Genomic DNA, 20823 nt, shown 5'->3' on the forward strand with positions numbered 1-20823 from the left:
CCTCCACCGGGGAGGAGAACTGCTCCTTATCGCCTGCCCAACATGTGCACTCCACACGGAGCTTAAAGCCCAGATTATTTTAACAACTGTCCCTCACTCGTCACCTGTCCTGTTTGGAAAACAGCCCCTTTCTTGTTGCACAAAGAGAAGTTTCTCTCGCTCTCCAGCAGCACTGGGCGCTAATCTCCCCGCCTGGAACGCGGGTGGCAGCGGGCGCGGTGTGTGGGTCCACGTGTTCTGCAAACACAACGCCCGCTGCTCAGCAGTCATTGAGTTACGGCGGTGCCGGTGCCAGGAGCGGAGAGCCCTCTGTGCCCGCTGCCAACTGCAATTACCTCTCCGTGTGCCAGCCGCTGTCGGGTTTAACCCTTCCCACGCTGTGGTGGCCAAGCCAATACCAGGAACCTCGGGTGGGGGACACTGGGGCCCAGGGCCTCTGCCCACGTCACAGTGCCCAGGGGCTGAGCGGACAGTGGGGAGCTGGGCGGTGTGGAGCTCTGTCCCTCCGTGGGAAAGCCAAGGGGAGCCCCAAGGTCCTAGAAGGGTGTGCAGGGGCCCTTCTGCCAGCTACGAGGCCTGAGACACATATGAGGCACCTACTGTGTGTATGAGGCTGCAACCAAGGGGGAGGAAGGGGCCGGGAGGGGCTCTGTTCTCGGCCAGGCCCCCAGGGTGGCAGCTGGAGTCTGCTGACAGCTCTCTCCTCCCCACCCCTCCCTCCCAGCTGACACATCTGGAGCCCATGCCTCCCCGAGTCTAGGAGGTGGGCGCAGCCCTGCCCGGCCAGCCCAGCTGTGTTCCACATTTCCTCGGCTCCCCAGAGCCTTCCTGGCCCCACCCCCTTCTTCCCTCTCTGACCATCTCTGGTGCACATCTGGCCAGGATCACTGACTGGCGAGACTGGCCCCCTGTTTCCAACCAATTACCACCTCCCCCGTGGGGGCCTCCTCAACAGGGAGGCAGCCCCTCGCCAGAGTGCTTGGCACAGTCTGCCAGCTGACTCTTGCCAGCCACAGCGGGGGAGCCCTTTGCCTCACCACTGGCCCTGGGCACCACAGTCAGTGGCTCCAGCCGTGGGGTTCGGCTGGGAGCCCCGGCCCCAACTTACCTTCGTGGGAGTGGGAGAACCAGATCTGGGAGGTGGTGGGGTGGGAGCCACGGTAGGCCTGATCCGAGGGGGAGGGGTTGGGGCCACTGGGATGCGCGGAGGCCGCTGAGCCCAGGCTGCTGGTGAGGAAACTGCCCATGAAAGAGGAAGCCGGAGAGTTCCCCATCAGGCGGCTGCCGGCTGTGGACACAGGGGGCAAGAGTGAGTCTGGGCAGGGACAGCGCTAAGGAGCCCTTCTCCAGGGCTGACTATCAGGTCCCAAGCTCCCTGGGCTTCTGTCTTCAAACAGCCAAGAAGCCGAGGTGGGAGAAGCTGCCCGCTCAGGCCTCTGAGGCCCTGACACCCTCTTGTTACTGCAAAACCCCCAAGAATGGCACTTTTGCCGAATGACGCACCTTCACCCCCACCCCCATCAACCAGGTGCCACGTACCGTGGGCCCCAGGGCCTGTAGGAAACAGGTGGCCCTGTGGGCGGGCCTTCGACTCGGAGGCTCTGACTCTGACTCTCCCAGGCCAAGGCCTCTTAGCTGCCGGCAGGCCTGCTAGAGTATGTACCTCCTGGATAGGTCCAGGATCAGCAGGGGCCAGCAGTCTCTGCCCACCCCCTGGGTGGCACTGGGAGGGCCGGCCTTTCCCCCAGGCAGCATCTTCAACCTTCTCCCCAGGTCCAGTTAACCACCTCATCAGACTGGGGTGCCCTCTCCCAGGTGACCAAGAAAAGAAACCAAGGCAGAGGAAGAGAGACATGCAAGAGGAGCCTGAGGATGGAAGTGTCGGGATCTGCTTTAACGCCCCCAGGGTTTCTCAGGGTCAGGCCCTGACCGGCAGCATCGGGATGCAGGCAGTCACTTATGGTCCAGGACACTCTTGGCGTTTCCCCTGGCAGCCAGCCTCTGTAGCCTGCCCACCTGCACCCTCCGACACTGTATACCCTATTTGCCCAAGCCCAGTGGCCAAGGCCAGGATGATCAAGCCTCCCTGGGTTACCGTGGCGACCAGGGGATTGCATAGGAAGGATGTACACAGAGCACTCTGCCCAGAGCAGCACCCGGTGCCTGGTGGGTGGTCTGGGCCGCACTGCTCAGCCCCCACCCCGGCAGCGCCCCCGGCACCTTGTCACCTCTACTCCATGGGCAGAGAGCCTAGCTTGGGACCATCCCAGGGGACAGGGAAGTGGAACCTGGGGGCTCACCATCCCATTAGGCTGAGTGTAGGGGCCTGGCGGGGTTTGCAAGGGTTTTGGGGGCCCCAGGAGGCTGCAGGCCCGGCCCAAGGTGAGGCAGGGCAGCCGTTCCCCTGCCCGGGAGGCAGGGGGAATTTGTGAATTTGTGATGCCTCATCCAGCCTGGCTTGGCCCTGGGAGCTTCCCAGACACCCGGTGACTCAGCAGAGAGGCGGCACGGCCCCGAAGTGGGGGAGAGGGAGGGGCTGCCCCGCCGGGACCCTGGCAGCTCCCCTCCCCTTCCCTCCACTCCCATGCGGGAACGAGACATGTGGATGAGAGAGGCCTCTCCTGGCCACGGGCCTCAGAGGAAGAGTCTGTGAGAACTGCCGGGCACCAAGGTGTGAACTGACCTCTGTGGTGGGTATCAGGCCAAAGGGAGACCGTGAGAGGACCCAGGGGCAGGGGGCGAAGGTGCCCAGGAGCCAGGGACTTCCCAGACCGCAAGGCTGGGACTTCCATGGGCCCCAGCCAGACCACAGGCATGTCCAGCCAGGGGAGGGGACTCTGGGCTGGGAAGGGAAGTGCTGGACTCCCAGGCGGGCGGGTAGAGCCTGCAGGAGATGGAGGGCGGCCCCTGCTGTGCTCCAGGGACCCTGGAGGCAGAGGGCCATGCCTGTGGGATGACTGAGGCCTCTTCCTGCCTCGCCCGGGCCCACCCCATGTCCCCCAGGCCTTCCCACCCCCGCACCCTCCCAGGGAAGTCCCTCCGCCCTGCCCTTCCCGGGGACAGTGGGAAGCAACTGAGTCCAGGAGTCGGTCTGGATAAAGGATTTCTCCAGGAGCTTGGCCTGAGAACCTTGAGTTCTCCCACACCACGGTGGGCGGGGGCAGTGGGCAGGCCCCAGGCTGGGTGGAAGAAGCAGCCTGGCGTCCCATAGGGCCCTTCCGGTTTGAGGATCCAGGGAAACCGAGGCTCAGAGGCGGCCCCCTCACAGGGTCTCCCACACCTGGGGGCCCTGCACGGGCAGCAGGCCACCTCTGCAGACCCACCACCCACACCCCCAAGGACCACCCACCTGGGGCAGGGGCAGGTAGGAAGCAGGCCTGAGGCCCAGAGGGGTGTCTGACCTGACTGGCCCCCTAAGCTGGAATTGGGGTGGGGGTGGGGGAGGCATGGGGCTTCATGCCCTCCTCCCCTGGGAGACCGATCCTGGCCCTGGGTGGGGGCTCTCAAGGGTGCCTGTTTTGACACCATCCCAGAAGGGGCTCCCACTGCATGGGAGATTTGCGGGGGGGTGCTGCAGCTCAGCCAGCCCCAGTCCCGGCTCTACGGGGCAGGGGACAAACCAGTAACAGGCAGAGTTTCCTGCTGTGTGCCTACCTTGCCCCATGCCAGCCAGTCTCCCAACTTGGGGGACCCTCTTGGGGCCCTTCCTGAGTCCATAATGAAGGAACCTCTGTCCCAGAGTGTGGTAAGTGAGCAAATGGGACAGCGCTCCAGCCCCGCCCTCTGGCCTCGGTTCTGGGCTCTCCAGGGCCCCTCTTTGCTCCGAGCCTTCTGGGCTGCCCCTGCCACTCCACCTCTCCCAGCCTCGTGGGCAGCTTGCAGCCCCCTGTGTCCTGCCTCCGTCTGGGCCATTTATCTGGGGTGTCTTTTCCCTCCTTTTTCCTTTCATGTTGAAAACGGAAGAGGCTTGTCACATGAATATTATGTCTTTATGTCTTCACTGGAAGACGTTCAAGTGACAGACACAGCAAGGCAGGAGACGGAGGTCACGGGAGACCCCACTGCCCTGGGGCAGAGCCACACACGTGTCCCAGGGACCACCTTCTGGGCACTCACCCACTCGCCCTGGTGGGAGACCTGTGCAGGTACCCAGGTGGCCTCTCCTCTGGAAACCCCAGCCCACGGCAGCAGGCCCTGCCAAGGGCTCTCATACTCTCTGACCAGCAGGCCAGCCCTGGGGGATGCACGCTGGGCAGGTGCAAAGACAACTCCCTGACGGGCCCCCCAGCCTGGGCCCTGCACGATGGGGCTCCATGAGCCTTGCTCTGAAGGGGTCCGTTTCTCCCCCGCCATCCTGGGCTAGAAGTTTGGAAGCAGACAAAGTCCTACAGGCTTTGCTGGGCGGGCACTGCCATGGTGGGTGTGGGGGAGGGGACTGCTGGTACCCAGAGTCCCCCCATCCCCCCCAGCTGGCTCCTGACCCTCAGACAGAGCGTGCGGGCTCCTGTGTCACTTCCACCTCCAAGGAGTTTGGCCATGGCACCGTGCCCAGCCAGCAGAGGCGTGGGCAGACCTGGCTGCCACCTCCCCAGCCCCCGCCCGCCGACCAGTAGCCAGGCCCAGACAGAGCCTGAGCAGAGGCGGCCTGGGCCCTGGCCAGGGCTGGAGCTGCACGGCCAAGTCTGGCCGGGAACTGGGCTGGAGGCTTCTTTCCTCTTGGCAAGGTCCTTGCCCACGGAGTGCTGTGGTTAGCAACCTGGGAGGGGACAGTGGGAGCCCCAAGCAGCAGGGAGGGCCAAAGGGGCTTTCAGCTCAGAGCCCCCGGGCTGGGAGCTCCGATCCTGTCACCATCTGCACTAGCCCTTCTCACGGCAAGGGCTTTGTGAACCTTGTATCAATTCAGGTCTTCGCGATCCCAGGTGGCGGTCCCACCACGGGGCTGACAAAGGAATGGGCATCATCAGTGTTGGCCCCACGGCCCCAAGTGCCCGGGCTGGGGTTTGGATGAGGCTTGTCCACTCCAAGGCTGCCCTGGCCCCTCCAGTGAGCATGGTCACGGTGGCCAGTGCCCTGTATCCTCTGCAGGCTCTCATCACAGCGATCTGGCCAAGGTTAGCATCGTCTTGGGACAGGGACCCGAATGCTGTGTGAGGTGTCAGGCTGTGTGAGGCAGGCCATTCTGTACTACGCACCAGCCCCCAGCTGGCCATCCCCACTGCCCGGCTGGCCCAATCCAGGGTTTGCGGCCCCAGACACAGGGCTCCAGCCCCAACTCCAGCGCTGCCTCAGCTCTGCCTAGGACACCACGGAGGCCTGGCCCGGGTGCCGGGCTGGCTGAGAAAACCACTCCGGAAGCCAGAATGCCCAGGAGGGCTGGTCGACACCCCCCACCCACTGCCATGGCCCAGTTCCTCAGGCCAGGCCCCACCCCCGGAGGCCCAACCTTTCCCACGCTCCAAGGCCCAGACAACCTGGACCGGGAGACAGGCCGTACCTGGACCCTGGCTGTGTGGCTACTTCCCTCCCAGCTGCCCCAGCTGGACGGAGCCGGGCGGGAGTGCCCTGACCACTAAGCCCAGCCTTTGCTCACAGGGCCTCTATGTGCTGGCCGTGGTAGAGGTGACCGCACATGCCCAGGCAAAACCAGGGGGAGGGGCCTTCCTCTGTCAACCCGTGCCAGGCCCACCTGCTGCCGCCAAGACGGTCAATAGATGTTGGGCAGGCCCGAGGGGTGCTGAGGGTGTTCCTGCCTTGGAGCCCACGTGCTACCCCGGGGAGCCTCCAGTCCAGGGAGGGGCTGACTGGCAGCAAAGCCCCCAGAGCGCGAGGGGCTGGCACACCAGAGGCCAGGCCCAGAGCCCTGGACAGCCAGGTGCGCACTGTGCCTGCTCACCCCCTCTCCCTCCAGCCTCCACCTTCATGCCAGGCTGACAGAGGGACAGAGAAGGGCCTCGGAGAGCTGAGGAGAGCGAGCGGGAGCGCAGAGCTACAGCAAAACGAGCATTTGTTTTGACTTAAGTGAGCTACCTTTTCTGGAAATGGTGAAACGGGTTGTAAAAAACAAAAAGGGCCTCGTTGCGACGGCTGGTGGCCGCTGCTGAGAAGCAAGCCCCTTCCCAGGCTCTCCTGATGCTTCTGGAGGCCCAGCTGACAGGCTGCTGGCACCGGGCTCCCCAGCTCTGCGTCTGGCGGCTGCACCCTCCGCTCGAAACAGCTCCCGCCCTCCTGCTCACACCTGCTCAGGCTCCCCACGGCCTCCAGCCCCCTGCAGAGCCTGCCTGGGCATGCGGACACCCAGCTCCCCTGAGGCCATCCCTGGGTCTCCCTCAGGACACCAGGGGCGGCCTGCCTAGGAGGCCAAAGTGCCCCTCCAGTGCTGGGCCAGGCTCCAGAGGGAGCGGACTGGAGAAGAGGAGGCAGGAAGGATAACAGCCCACTGTGTGGACCCGGCCCACATTCCTCTCATTCCAGGAGAGGGAAGGGGAGGGAGGATGTCCACCCTGGGTGTCCGCGTGGATGGGGGTGGAGAAGCTTCAGTCCAGCCTGCTCAAAGGCAGGTGGGTGTCCATCTGTCTGACCACCCAGGAGCAGAATGGGGGGAGGGGGACAGGGATGGGGATACCAGGCCCTGGTGGGAGGGGCCGCTTTGGACTGCCCCACAGGAAACCCAAAGTGGCCACAGCAGGGGCCACAGAGGCTGCACCACACCACCGGCCACCAGACCCACTCTAGGTGTACACGAGTTTGCAAGCTCAATTCCTGATGCCACTAGGGACACTCCCTGCTGGGCTGGAACCCACCAGTGGCCCAGGCATGAGATACTGTGTGTGCCTGTGTGTGTGTCTGTGCACAGGGGCACAGAGGCAGCGAAGGGACTATGTGTGGGCACTCAGGGTGTGTCTGGGTGTGTGTGCATGGCTGAGTGTGCATGTGGGCAATGGCCGTGCACACAGGCACAGATGTGCATGCGGGTCTGGGGCAGAGGCTCCGAGGGTGCACTCTGGACGTGGGTGTGCACGCCTGGCTCCAAGTGTGCGCAAGGTGGTGACTTGTTCTTGTGTGAGGGAGTCACACACGGGCTGGGCCGGCCCTGAGGGATGCTGCTTCCCAGGGTCACGCTGCCACCAAACCGGTCTCCTTCCTGGCCCAGACTCTGAAAAAGGCTCCTGGCCTTTAATTCTGTCTGATGCCTGTGGTGGCAGGCGAGAAACAACAGGACACTACCCCCCCTCCTTCTCCACCCTGGGGGGCACATCCAGCTTACTCACGGTGGAAGGGGAACTCTAGTCTCAAGCCTGTAGCAAGCTGCAGCACCAAGACCCCCAACCCCCTCCTGCCTGGGAGTCGGCCCCTCCCCAGCCCAGCTGCTCAGCCCCCAGCCACCTGGACCTGAAAGTGGGTCCAGCGGTTGTGTGGATGCTGGGGGCAGTTGGCAGGTCACGTGGCTGGGGCCATCTCCCCACAGACAGCCCGATTCCTCTGTGGTGGAGAAGCAGCTCAGAAGCCCCCTCCGATCTGGGACCCGCTCCGGGCAGGTCCAGCCTCACCAGGCAGGCTCTCCAGGACACAGAAATTATTGGGATCTGGGGTAGTCCCCTCCAGCCACAAACCGGTGGCCTCCAGATGTCGGCCTGTCTGACCCCCCTCACTCACTTGGTCTCACCGGACACGGAGCCTGCCCTGCTTCAAGCCACCCCCTGCTGCCACAGTCCCAGAATCCCTGAGGATGCCACCCAATGACCCCAGCTACCATCCACAGCCCCGAGAAGACAGAGGGACAAGAAGAGGAGGCCGAGACAGGCACGGGGAGGAAGGAAGGACAGAAGAGAAGGAGGAGGCTGGAGGCAGAGAGAGACAGCTGCAGCCGTGGGAGAGGGGGTGCTGGTGGGGGAGGGGCGTGGGGCGGCAGCAGTGGGAGCAGAACGCGAGCCTCCGCCAGCCCAGCCGTGGGACGCAGGGGCAGCCCCGGTGAGGGGTGCCCGTCCAGAAACATGAGTGTGTCACAGGGGAAGCCCCTCTCTGCTGGTCCAGCAGAACCTTCTAGAAGACCCGGTTGGCCCAAAGGCAGTGTCTCACAGGCCATAATAGGAAAACTCTGTGTTTGTTGAGCCACCAGGCCCACAAATATAGAGGCAATGATGACAGGGGACGGGCCCAACCACCAACAGCCCAGAACTAATAAAAGAAAAGGAAAACCGGATATAAGTCTGGTTCTTATTAAAAGGGTAAATTTAGCCTTTTGGCTAGGCGGGGAGTGCGGGGTGGCCAACACTCCCCACCAGGGCCGCCTTGGACTCTGGCCGAGAGTGACTCAGAAGGCTGCCCCCCACCCCCTCCTATTCTTCACACCTTCTGGGGTCTCCGCCTCCCTTCCCTCTCACACCCTCCCCGGCGAATGACCAGCACTCCCCCTCCAGGACGCCCCTGAAGGCCAGCAAACAGGCGGGGGGCGGGGGGGCGCAGGCAGGTGACCAGGGCTGGTCGGCGCCACCCCCTCCAAACCCCACCAGCTGGAGGAGCATCCTCAGCCAAGGCAAGGCTTCCCTTCCCACCATCTTGAACTAAACCAGCTGCAGGGAGACAAACGCCCTAGTGGTTGCAGTCCAGTGTAGACATCAGGGTGCACACTCACGCCCTAGCCCCACCGGTCCCCTCAGAGGGAGAGCCCATCTGGACAGGGTCGGAGGTGCCCACCCCGCTCTCCTGCACCCCATCCCCTGGACCCAGGCACCCAGCACCTCGAGCTGGTCTGAACACGCCTCCTTCTCAGCTGTGGGTAGGCAGGGGAAGAGGGCACCCAACACTCCCAGTTCATTCCCAGCAGATGGGGGGGTGCCCTGTGCTTCTCCTGGCAGAGCCCTCCAGGGAGCCCACATTCTGGAATTTCTGACAGGCCACCCTCTGCACCCCATCCCTGGCTTCTGAGGCTCTCAGCAGACCTGCCCTCCCAACCCGACTCTAATGTCTGTGACCAGAAGCAGGGAAAGGCCTGGCACCGGGGCTGCCCACGGCTCCTGGTGGGAGGAGCATTTGGGGGGCAGCCTGCTGGGGAGGAGGGATCCCCCACAGTGTGCTCCTGGGGGCAGCGCTACACCCCCATCAGAAGGGAGATGGGGTGGGGGCAGGATGCACCCAGGGCTCTGTATCCTTGTAGTTTCTTCTAACAGCGCTGCTTTGACAAACCACCCCACTTCCTTCAAAGAACGGAGAGAAAATATTTTAATTTCTAAAGACGGTGAGTATAAGTAGGGAGAAAACCTCAGTTCTCTGACGTAAAACTACGGTGTTTCTGGGAACTCTTGAAGTGAACAGGGCAAGGAGAGCTGTTTCTGGGGTGAAGTGCACCCCACTGGTCTGGGGGTCCCAAATGGGGATGGATTGCCAGCCAGCCCAGGGGAGCCAGCGGGGAACCAGCCTCGGGGCGGCCCAGCAAGAGCTCCCAACGGAGAGAAGACCCCTGCCCCGTGCAGCTCACCCACAGCCTGGGGCACCCAGCCCTGTGCTCCCCCAGCCCCACCCCATGCCAGGGGCGGGGGGCTCAGGCAGAGAACCAGCCTTGGACCTCCAGCCCAGAAGCTTGTGCTCCTGGGTGGCTCCCGATGTGACCACAGAGCAAGCACGTGGCCTTGCTGAGCCTCCACCTGGACCCCACCTGCCTCAGGACCAGGGGGCAGCAGGGGACTCAGCCCTGAGCCTGAGGACTGACCCCTCGCCCGATTCACATGCTGGGCTCCGACCAAGTGTCGTGTGTGGGAAAGGCTCTGCTGCCAGACCAGGGGAGGGGGCTCTGCGCTGGGCTGCCCGGGTGGAAGGAGGTCTCCAAAGGGTGCCCCCCACACAGCCTAGAGACCTCAAGATGCACCATGCCCTCCGGCCACCTGGTCCAGCGGCTCTCGGGAGCCAGGGCCTGGTGGGGCTGCCCTGAACCTCCATCAGCTCCAGGCAGTCCAGGAGGAGTGCCCAGGTAAGCCCGGGGCACCTGCTGACCTCACCAGGGCAGGCAGCTGGCGTGGGAACATCGGGAGAGACTGCTGCCCAGACCGGACAGCACAAACGTCCTTGTCACCCAAGCCACAGACTGGGCCCTGAGCTCCGTCCAGAGAATGAAATTCTAACCCAGCTCACTCGTTAGACAAACAGTTACTGAGTGGCTGCAGTGTGCAGGGTCACTCACCCTCACCCTGGAATCCGAGGAAGTCGCAGGCTGCCCGGGCACCCTGGCTTCCAACAATGGCCCTCGGACCTCCTGGTGACCCACACTACCGTGCGCAGCCGCTTGGGGCCGTCTCACTGGCCTGCATCTTGGAGCAGATGTTTGACAGGTGGAAAGATGACGCTGCTCGTGTGCACCTTCCCAACTTTTCTTGATTTTATCTGTATTCATACTCGTTAAGGGCTTTTTAAGAGTTCGCCTAAAGATGCATTGCAATTTAATTTAGATTTAATTTTAATATTAATTTAAAACAAATTAAAAGCTTATTTTTAGGAGACCCAAAGGGATGCAAAATGTCTCAAAAAGGGGACTGGCTTCAGGCAAACTGCCCTCAAGTGACCTGCTGGCCAGGCCTGTGGAAGGCCAGTTGGACAGGGCAGCCGCCTCACCAGGCAAACAGGCAAGTCCTGGGGGACCACAGGTCCGGCTCCTTCCCCTGCATCCTGTGTAGGGTGAGACAGGCTGTGCACACAGGCCAGGCACAGAGGGATCTGCTGGCACCCTTCTGCACGGTGCTGCTGAGGCCAGGAGGCGGGCGGGAGCCCCGGTGCTGCCCTCCCCACGTCCATGTCCAATACTGGGTCCTGAATCCCCACCTGCCGGCCGCCAGGACCCTATAGGGAGTGATGGGAAGAGAAGCGACCAGGATCTGGAGAGTCGGGGCTTGTGGGAAAGAGCCGCCACGAGGTGTGCAGGCAGGGGTGTGCCACTAGCTGCCCCCAGCCCCGGGCAGCCACGCACTCCTCCCAGACTGGGCACTGGGGCCCAAACCAGGAGCGGCTCCTAAGCCTCCTGGTGTGTAAATGCTGGAAAGCAGAGTGGTGCAGCGAGCGGGCCCCACCTGGCAACACAATGCTCCAGTGCCTGCAGCCCCTCGCTGCCATGCCTGACTGCCCGGGATGGGGATGGAGCAGACAGCGAGGGGCCATAGCCCTGCTCCCTCATCTCTCCTGTGCCCTCATTTCCCTTTTGTTCGTTGTCCCCCCCACCCCAGCCCCTGCCTATGCAGCCACCCACACAGCCACCACAGAAGGGAGGGGAGGGGAGCGGGCAGCTCTCCCCCAGTGTCTGTCCCCCCTCGCCCACCAGGCCCTAAGGCCCAGGTGAAGCCGCTGGCTTCTGTCCTCCAATCTATCGTAGGTGCCCCACCACACGTGTTGACGGTGAGGGAGTCACCTGCAGGGGCCAGTCAGGGGACAGGCAGAAAGTGGTCCCACCCGGTGCCCAGCTCCTGCACCACCAGGTCCCTCCCTTACTGGAGGGGGAGGGGGTAGCGGTGTCTCCGCAGGGACAGTCCCATCCTGCGCCTTGTTCTATCTCCACTGGTCCCCCTCTCCACTGCACAACCTCACACGTGCGCCCAGAGGCCAGCCCGCATGCCACAAGGATGACGCTGGGCTGCACTGCCCAGTGGACCTCTCACTGCCACCCCCTCACCCCGTCACTGGGTGTGACACTAAGAAGGAGGGGATTGTCCTCTCTGCCAATCTTTTTAGCTCTGACACCTCTTTTAAATGGAGTGCACACAGTCTGGGAGCCTCTGCGGACGACAGAAGATGCTTCTGGAAGGTAAGGAGATGCTGACCTGGCCCCTGGGAGGTGGCCACACAGGCTGGAGATACTGCCCACGTGAATGTCCCCATGTATGTGTGGTCGGGTGTCGGGTGGGCATCTTGGTTTTTAGTGAAGAGACCAGGGCCAATTCAGAATCCGGTGTCTCCTGCCCTTCTCTTCCTCGTGAGGTTCTCCCAGAGGGTTATCGTCTCGATTTTCCAGTGTGGGGTCAAAATTGCAGGAGAAAAAAAATGAACAGGGCTCTTTTCGTGTCCACAGGCACGTGTGTGCCTTACCCAAGTGTGGACAGGCACGCACACCCCATCTCGGCCCCAGCCATCCTGCACGGGAGGGAGGCCAGCAACGGCCAGGCCCAGCTCTGGGGGAACCAAGGGATGGAGGGCACAGACACCCAGACTCAGGACGCTGGGGTCCCACGGGGAAGATGGCCCCGCGTGGAGAAGGGCGGGGGTGCTGCAAGGCCTGGGGGGACAGGCTGCCAAGGGCGGTCAGGGCCGGAGGTCACGGACCATGCGGGTGGAGCCTGGGCACTGGTGGCTGTAGGGGCTGCCCAGGTGGGGAGACTCCAGGAGGGACAGGGGAAGGGGAGCAGAGAAGGTACCTGGGGCAGCAAAGAGGGGAGTACAGGTGGCCAGAGCCTGTGGGTGGCTTGGCACATGTGCTGAGTGTTGGGAACCTTCGGGGACAGTGATATGACAAGGGTGGTAGGTGGGAGCTGACCTACGGTGTAGGGGGCTTGGGTAAGGGAGGGCCCAAGGGAAGGAGAAGCAGGGCTGAAGGCTCAGACAGGCTTGGGGCTGACCTGCAGGCAGAGGCAGAGCAGGGAAGCTGACCGGCACCTCCTGGAGGAATTGGACGTGGGGATAGCTTCATTCGAAGCAGAAGCCTGGGGCGGGTGCTGGGAAAGGACCAGCTCCAGTTCAGCAGAAGCCAGTGACACAGTGAAGAAGGGGGCTGAAGCAGGGGTGGGCAGCTCACCAGCACCAAGCTCTGCATGTCAGGCCCTCAGTCTGCCACCGAGGGTCACTGGGGACCTGCAGGCTCCATCCCCAGCAGGTGGCCAGGAGCTGAAGGATGGAGCAGGTGGCGGGAACTGGAGACAGATCAGAACGCACATTCCGACTGCGGGGCGGGCTGGCTCTCCCAGGGGCCAACTGGGATGTGACTCCTTGAAGGCCAGTTGTGAGTGTCCGTGAGCAAGTGTCTGCATGAGTGTGAGCAGGTGTGGGTGTAAGGACATGCCTGGGGGTGTGAGCACACGTGAGCAGGTGTGACGTGTGTCCATTCACCGTGGGCTCATGTGAGCTCAGCCAGTTAATGCCCTGGAGGGCCTGTGGGGACATTGGGGTCTGCAGGGTAGGTCTGTGCCTCTGCCCCCAAAGGGGACACGGGCTGAGCCAGGCAGCAATGCCTGTGCTGAGACGGAGCCTGCCACAGGGTGCTGTGAGATGCTCGTGAGATGCTGGTGGACAGCAGCCTGGGAGTGCAGCCCCTTCCTTACACCTCCACCGCGTCCCCACCCTGGGTTCCGCCCCTTGGTTGTTCCCAAACTGCCTTCTTTTCACCCCCATCCAGCTGTGCTCCCAGCATGCCTGCCTTGATGGTGGGGGGCCCTGCCTGGTCTGGCTCTGTGATGATGGGGCCATGGTGCCCTCCCCAGAGTTGCCTTCAGAAGGAAGTCCCAGGGAAGAAAGGCTCTGGCTTCCCTGAAGGAGGAGCAAGGGGATCCAGCCAAGGCTGCCTTTTCCCAAGAAGATGGCAGAGCGCGCTTTAGTTATTAAACCACCACTAAAATGTGGCCGATGAGTCTCTCTTACTCGGCGAGGTTCCCCAAGAAGACACCACCCCAGGCCACCCTTGGGGACCCCAGCCTACTGCTCAGAGGCCTCTCTCAGCAGCACACCTATCCCCTGCCCCTCCCCTGCATTTCTGGTAATTTCTAGAGGAAACCAAGTTCCTATACTTAGATGAAGCAGGGCTGCTTTAACTTTCCTTCCGGTTCCAGGCACACAGTGGGTCCCCCCTTCCCCAGCCTCAAACGTCTTTGGATCTAAAAACACTGGACTCTTTGTTGGGGGCCCTGGGGGAGGGGAGAGGGGGCAGGGAACCCAACCCACCTGTTCATTCCCTCCTCCCCCTCCCCCACCCTAGGTCAGAAAGAAAAAAAAAAAAAGCTTCCTGGCTGATCCAATCTGGAACCTAATCGTCTGGACAGCTGCAGCAGCCCTCAGATGCCAGCCCGGCTGGCTCCCAGCTTGGGCACTGGATGCCTCTCCGCCAGGCCCGCAGCCTGCTGCAAACGCACACCAATCCCATAAGCGGGGAGGGGGCAACCCCCACCCGGCGCCCCCCTGCCTCCTCTAAGCCCACACCCAGTTCCCACCAACCGGTCCCCGTCCTCCAGTGGCAGCTGCTGGCAGGGCCACAGGAGGCAGTAATATTATATATTACAACAAACAGGGGCGGCCCACTGACAAATAGGCCTGCATGATCTAAATGGTATATTATCCCATAAAAACGTCATCGGGCAGGGCGTCAAAGCCGAGACGGAGCAGCAGTCTTGGAGTGTGGGCTGCAAAACCCGAACCTTCCTTGGCGTGGCCCGGGGCTTTGGGGACATGTTCTAGACAGTGCATGCTGGTTGTAATTTTGTTGTTTGCTTTTAATCTGGAGTCTTTGGTGGGAGAAAGGAGGTCCCAGAGGTTAATGGGGACAGGGGAACCCCGGGGAGCCATCCCCTGGCGGGCAAGGCAGGAGGAAGCCCTGCAGTGCAAGTCACCTACTGCCAAACAGACAGGGCACATGCTGCACCCCAAAGCCCTGAGGTCGGCCTCAGCTCGAGAGCTGTGGCGCAAGTCCCAGCAAAGACCTCCGACGAGGGCCTTTCCCAAGGGGTGCACACCTCTCCAGGAGGCTGTCGGGAGCGGCAGGAGTGAGAACTTTCTCTGGATGGGTGATGATGGGCTAGGCCTTCCTTCCAGAGGGGCTAAGGCAGCACCCCCGTCCTGGGGGGATGGTTTCTATTCATCAGAAGTCATCCAGGGTGGATGCTGGTCAATACGGCATTGATAGGGTTTACTGCCGCCTGTCAGTGGGAGGCTGGGGAGTGGGGCGCCGCCCCAAAGTCTGTGCAGGGTTTTCTCATGGGACTCTCTAGGCAGAGATGCCCTGATGCCACCCAGGTGGAGTCCCCACGTCCCTTCCAAGCTGACCCTTTGCCAGTGTGACCAGGGCCCCTCTGAGAAGGCCATGTGCAATGGGCTGGGATCAGGGCATATGGTGGGAATCCCCCTGGGACTCTGGCCACGCCAATAAAGGCAGCTGCCCTCTGCACAGGGTGCCCCTGGGGCAGAGGGGCAGCTCCCATCTTTTGGGGCCTATATTCAGATATTTATGGTAGGGAGGAAGCCAGGCAGGGCCCAGAGGCCTCTTTCAGGAGGAAGGGCAAGGGGTTACTGGAGGTGGCAACCAAGGCCCCCTTCCGCCCAGAAAGCACTCATTCCCAGTGGCACTGGCTGAACTCTATCTGAGCTTGGAATTCCGGTCCCAGGCTCAGACCCTGGAGCTAGACCAGGAGCATTCTGGGAAGTGTAGTCCTTTGGGAGTTGGGAGGGCCTGCTGGGATTTCCAGGGGCGTCTCATCAAGAGCAAGCAAGAGGACAGAGCAAAGGAGGTTACCCTGACTGTAATCCCAAGGTGGAAGTTTGACATTCCTGGGAAATGGCTGAACTTAAGACATCTGCTCCCTGAAAAGATACCAGCCAACGCTGGATTCCAGCCTCAGATCATACCTGCAGTGGTCTCTCTGAGCAAGCCATCTGGAGCTCTTATTTTGGTGGGAAGACCTGGGAACTCCCCAGAGGGAAAAAAACCCTGCCTGAAGTGCCCCGACTCCTATCCTCCTCTGGCAGCTGCCCCCAGACAGCACAAGAGACAAGGGTGCTACCTGCCGGGCTCCTGGAGAGGCTGTAGCGCATCCCGCACACTCTCGCACATTATTTATGCTCACAGCCCCCGCTGATGACATATGTAAGTTGACAGCGAACATCCTATCAACTTGCTGGAGTGTATCTTGATTGTTAAAACACACTCTTAAAGGTATACGATCATTTATCAAATTAAAATAGCGGCGCCTTGCCTGTCCTCTTTTCTGCCTTCCCTGACCACTCCCCTGCAGCCTCCCTCCTCTGGCCTCCTGGGCATCCTGCCCTTGCACCCAGGCCGTGCTCCTTGGGTTGGTGGGGAGAGCCACTGCCCTGCTTCCAGGGACCCAGACTCAGCACCCCATCCCCACCCTACCCCAGGCCAGGGCAAGCCCACTAATCGCCAAGAAGTGACAAACGCCAGAAGCCCCACCAATTAAATCTAAACTCAAGCAAAGCTCAGTGGCCAGTAAATTATTATTTTTATTAGCTTGAACCAAGTTCCCGTAAGAGAGAAAGTCAACTTGCTCCCATGAATGGCTCTTGTATAATTTATTTAACTCTGTGCTCTTTGCCAAAGCCTGGAATATTTTTAGCTCGTTCTGTTGTTGGATTTGGCTTTTTTATGTGTGTTTCTGAGGGGTATTTTTAGCTCCCTCCATGTTATTCTAACAGCCTCCTGTGCGTTTTGTCCTGTCTGTGCGGGCTGTTGAACCCAGTCTCACAGCAGACGAGGGAGATTTCTAAGAATACACGGGAGCGTTTGGGGGTGATGAGGGATGGCACAAGGCTGCTCCCTGCCTCGCTGGCTAATTTGCCTTAGTGCTCACGTGACCTGGATATTCCTATAGGAATATCCTTGTAGGAAAAATCAGACATGGGGGCAGTACAAGCCCCACTGAGAAAAAACCCACATTCCAAAAATGGCTTCACTGGGGTGGGCGAGGCGGCCACAGCCTGGCCGATCCACGAGGCCACTGGATTCCTGGCTCCGCAGGGCAGCCTTGGCTTTGATGTCTGCTTCTGTCACTTACAGAGCAGGATGGGTAGAGTCTTCGGAAAGTAACTCTTTTCACACCTACTTAATGTTGGTAACTGTTGCAGAAACACTCCACCGTGTCACTGAGTTAATGAGGTATTTACGAAAATGTATTTTTTTTCCTTTACAAAAAAATATCCCATGAGGAGGGAGGGGGACCCTTTGATGGGGTCTTTTTACACCCGGAAATTATCTTTTTTCCTCTGTATTTTTCTTTTCTTTTCCTTTTTTTTTTTGAGATTGGCAATCAGAAGCACTGTTAGCAGGAGAGAAGTTTGTGGTTCTCCCACCAGAAGGAACGTGCCGTCCTGTTTACTCCCAACAACCGCAGGCCCAGGGCACCTGGCTTCCAGGCCCGGCCATTTACACCCCAAAGAAGCCGGGAGAAGGGGCGGAGAGGAGAACCCACCCGCTGTCACATTGCTGAAACCAAGACTTGATCGGCTCCTCCGCCTTCCTCGGGTGGAGACCCGGTGATTCTCGAAGGTTCAGCCCTGAGGGGGACGTACAGAGAAGGATGGAGGGCAGGAGCTGACCGGCTAGAAGAGGGGGCGGGGACTGGGCTTCTCCCAGGCCGGGCTGCCTCCTACTAAACGCGCTCGGAGGAGAGGCGCGATCCCCAATCGCTCCAGGCAGTAGCGCTGATGAAAAATCTTGGGTTGGTGCGTTGTTGATTTTCCTTTTTTTCCCCCTAGATTTCACAGCTTTGCCTCCGGACCATCTGTATTAGAGACAAAATCTAACACTGCACTAAAAATAACGATTCCAAACATTCTAATTACACCTTTTGGTGACAAGGTTACTGGAACAGCACTTTACCATAAAACCCTTCAGCCCGATGATAAAGCTATGGGCACTTTCAGTTTTAGAAAAACAATGAAAGAAGCCCTGGAGCCCAACATCCCATCGGGGTCCCTCAAGCTGACATTTTGAAAGCACTGGGTGGGGACGAGGAAGGGCAGCACTGGCGGAGGGCAGGGAGGGAGACCCTTGGCCAGGCCGTGTGTCTGTGCCAGGGACGAGCAATCCTCAGAAGCCAGGGACTCAATCTCTGGTGGCTGGATCTTACTCCCGTGTTAGAGCCGGACAAATAGGAAGAAGCTCGGAGCTATTTTCCTTTCAGCAGTGCAGTCAGTGCAGGGAGGGGCGGGATGGGCTGCTGCAGCCGTGGCCTGTGGACCTGAGGCCATCCGCGAAAATGGGAAGAAAGTCTGCCAAACTGGCCATTTTGAAATCCATACAAGAGATGCAAAAAAAATTTTAACTTAATTATACCTTTTTCTTTTTAAACTAGATCATATACAGACACAGACCAAAGCAAAGTAGTCTGGGGTATAATTCCTTTTAAAAAAAACTGATGTAGCTATATTTTAAAACCAATACAAGATACTGGCTTTCAGCAATTTCAAAAGGCTTTCAGCGGCAGATGTTTCTAGCTGGACGCCCTGTAGGCCAGCCTTCCCGTCACAAATGGGTTGAACATCTCCAAGCACAATAGGTCTCTTTGGTCCCCCGGGAGGTGCAAACAGCCTCCAGGAGCAGGGGACACGTGGCCCTCCAGCTCCCCCGCCCAGGGTGCCCTGGGGACCTCCAGCGCCCCCTAGAGCACCCTGCATATGGGGGAGGTGGGTTGGGTCTGGGTCAAGGACACAGACCAAGCCAGCACCCACCCAATTTCTCCAAACCCTCCATGGCCTATGATCCAAGAACCACGTGGTCAAACTTGGAATGAGCAAGACAATGGTTTGGGCCACCCAGACCACGCTCCCACCTGACTTGGTGGTGCCGGCATCTGGATATAAGAACAGAAAGGGGAAATGGCGGCTGACCAGGACCTGGGGAGGGCCGTGGGCTGTTGAATGGGGACGAGGGAGACAGCAGTGACCTGAACTGACGGGGAATCTGGTCTGGCCCTGCCCCACCCCATGGGGGGCACAGCCCCAGCCTGTCTGTGTACTACTGGGAGAGCCTTGGTGTCGGGGAGCCCTTCTGGACCGGTTTCTGTACCCTCCAGGCTAGAGGGTATGGCATATGCGGGGGGTGTGTGTGTGTGTGTGTGTGTGTGTGTGCAGCCAGAAGGGGCTAGGGAAACTGTAGCACTGTCCCTGCTGCCACCACAAGTCCCCAGCCTCAACCCGCCAGTGTGGGCCGAGCTGGGCCGGCAGCATCTCCAATGCAGGGGCAGGAGAGACAACCACAGGAACAGCAAGGACAGATATTTAAAATCACCAATTGCCCAGGCAAGTGCTTTCGCTTTTTTGAGTTATAAATCTATAAGAGAAAAAAGCAAAGGAGAGGAAGAAGGAAGAGCAAAAAAGCAGCCTTGCAGAAGGCTTGCACGGGAACAGGAAACGCGGGCGAAGGGCTGATTCCAGGAGAATGCTGAATCCAGCCCCTCTACTCCCAGCGTGCTCGAACTTTTCGTATCTCACGTTGTAAATGCTAAACGCCCATTAGTAAGCAAGCAATTTCTCGTATTTTTTTTCTTTTTAGGTAATTTATGTTTTTCTTTCTGACTGCCCTCCCTTCTGACATTTTCCCTTTTAGCCTGACTCTGCCATCCGTTTTAATCCACACACTAATTGTAATCCCATTAAAGCAGATATAATTTTATTAGTATTCACAGTTCATCAAGCTAGCAATAACTGTTACTGCCAAATTAACAACAACAAAAAAAGCGGCAAACAACATTTCTGATGTTTAGAACAAACTGTAAACAAAAGCAAGCCAACCTTTCAGGGTGACCAGCGGGTCCCCACACGCGCAGCCCCTCCAGCTTCCTGCAAACTCAGCCGGCGCTGGCCAGTAACCTCCAGGGTCTCAGGCGAGATCGCGGCCCCTTCGCCACCCTCTGCCCGGCCCTGCTTCTCTTCTGACCTGGCTCGACAGTAATATCAAAGTCACCCGAGACGGGGACTGCTCTGGAGGCCTGGGTCAGCTCTGCCAAGGAACAGCTCTCTCCGTGAGAGAACTGGAGAAGACCCGAGTGCAGGGCGGCCCCAGCTCTCTCCTCCTGGAGCAAATTTGCCGCGAACTCGCCTGCACCGAAATCCGTCGGCGGCCCCCGCGCCGCCCCCAGCCGAGCCGGCGCCGGCGCTGCGCTCCCCCAGGGCGCAGGCCGCGGGGCTGGGCCGCGATCTGGCCACGCTTTGTCCGGCTTTAGCAGGATACCAGAGGCACTTGTTAAAGCAAATGCATCCCCTGCAAACCCATTCTCGCCCTGACACTTCAAGGCTTTATATAGAAACAGGATTTGCTCGTCTTACACCAGCAGTCCCTATTAACGCTCACCCCGCGCACACACCGCCCTAATCCGAGAGGCCGCGGCACCCCCCCCCCACCTTCACAACGGCCGTTTTGTTCCCGCAGAATGTGCCTCGTTGTCCCAGCCCCGGAATGTTTTAAGGATGTGAATGCAGAATGCAGAATGCAGAAATGAGGTTTCCGCGGAATTTAGTTCTTTTGCAGGAAGGGGTGGGGGAGGGTGGCAGGAGGGGAAAGGCTTTATTTTTAGCCGGCTCCGAGGCTGCCCCTCCGAGACACTGGGGGACCCTGGGGAAGGCCGTTCTAAACCGCGATGATCCGGCTCGGGGCGCCCGTAGGATGCGCGGGCCGCCACCGGTGCCGGAGCAGGGAAATGAAACCGAAGGCTTCTCCGCAAATGCTCCAAGGAGAGGAGGGGCAATCTCCCGTACGACCCTCGACTGTGCCCACCTCGCGGCAGGGCCTCCTCTCCCGCGCCCACCCGGCCGGCACTGACCTGTGTGCGAAGCCATGGGCAGCGGCGACGGGAAGTACTTTCCGGGCTGGAAGTGCGCCGGGGGCTGCGCAGCGGGCCCGGCCGGGGCGAGGCGCGCGGCAGCGGCGGCGCTGCGGTGGCCCAGGCTCCCGCGGTCCGACAGCAGATGCGGCGGCGCTGCGAAGTCGCGGCCATCCATGCCGGGCCCCGGCCCCGGCCCCGGCCCCGGCCCGCCGCCGCCTCCCGGGAGCAGCGCGGCCGGGGCCCGGGGGCGGCTCGGCGCGCGGACGGCGCGCGGGAGGCGCGGAGGAGGCGGCGTCCGGGGTCACTGGCG

At 60.6% G+C, this 20823-nt stretch overlaps 1 protein-coding gene across 1 annotated transcript in view; it reads right to left on the reverse strand.

Moving 5' to 3' along the window:
• Positions 1-20821, reverse strand: part of BAHCC1 (BAH domain and coiled-coil containing 1) — a 56324-nt gene extending 35503 nt beyond the window's left edge. The window contains exons 1-2 of the mRNA XM_089901556.1: positions 20511-20821; positions 1109-1288 (exon numbers count right to left, since the gene is read on the reverse strand). Coding sequence (XP_089757682.1) covers positions 1109-1288; positions 20511-20688 — 358 coding nt within the window. The 5' untranslated portion in view covers positions 20689-20821. The remainder of the gene's footprint in view (positions 1-1108; positions 1289-20510) is intronic.
• Positions 20822-20823: the final 2 nt, after the last annotated feature.

The sequence above is a fragment of the Delphinapterus leucas genome, chromosome 19 (genome assembly GCF_059928025.1).
Source record: "Delphinapterus leucas isolate spDelLeu-1000000601 "Yukka" chromosome 19, BTC_Dleu_Yukka2, whole genome shotgun sequence".
Lineage (NCBI taxonomy): Eukaryota > Metazoa > Chordata > Mammalia > Artiodactyla > Monodontidae > Delphinapterus > Delphinapterus leucas.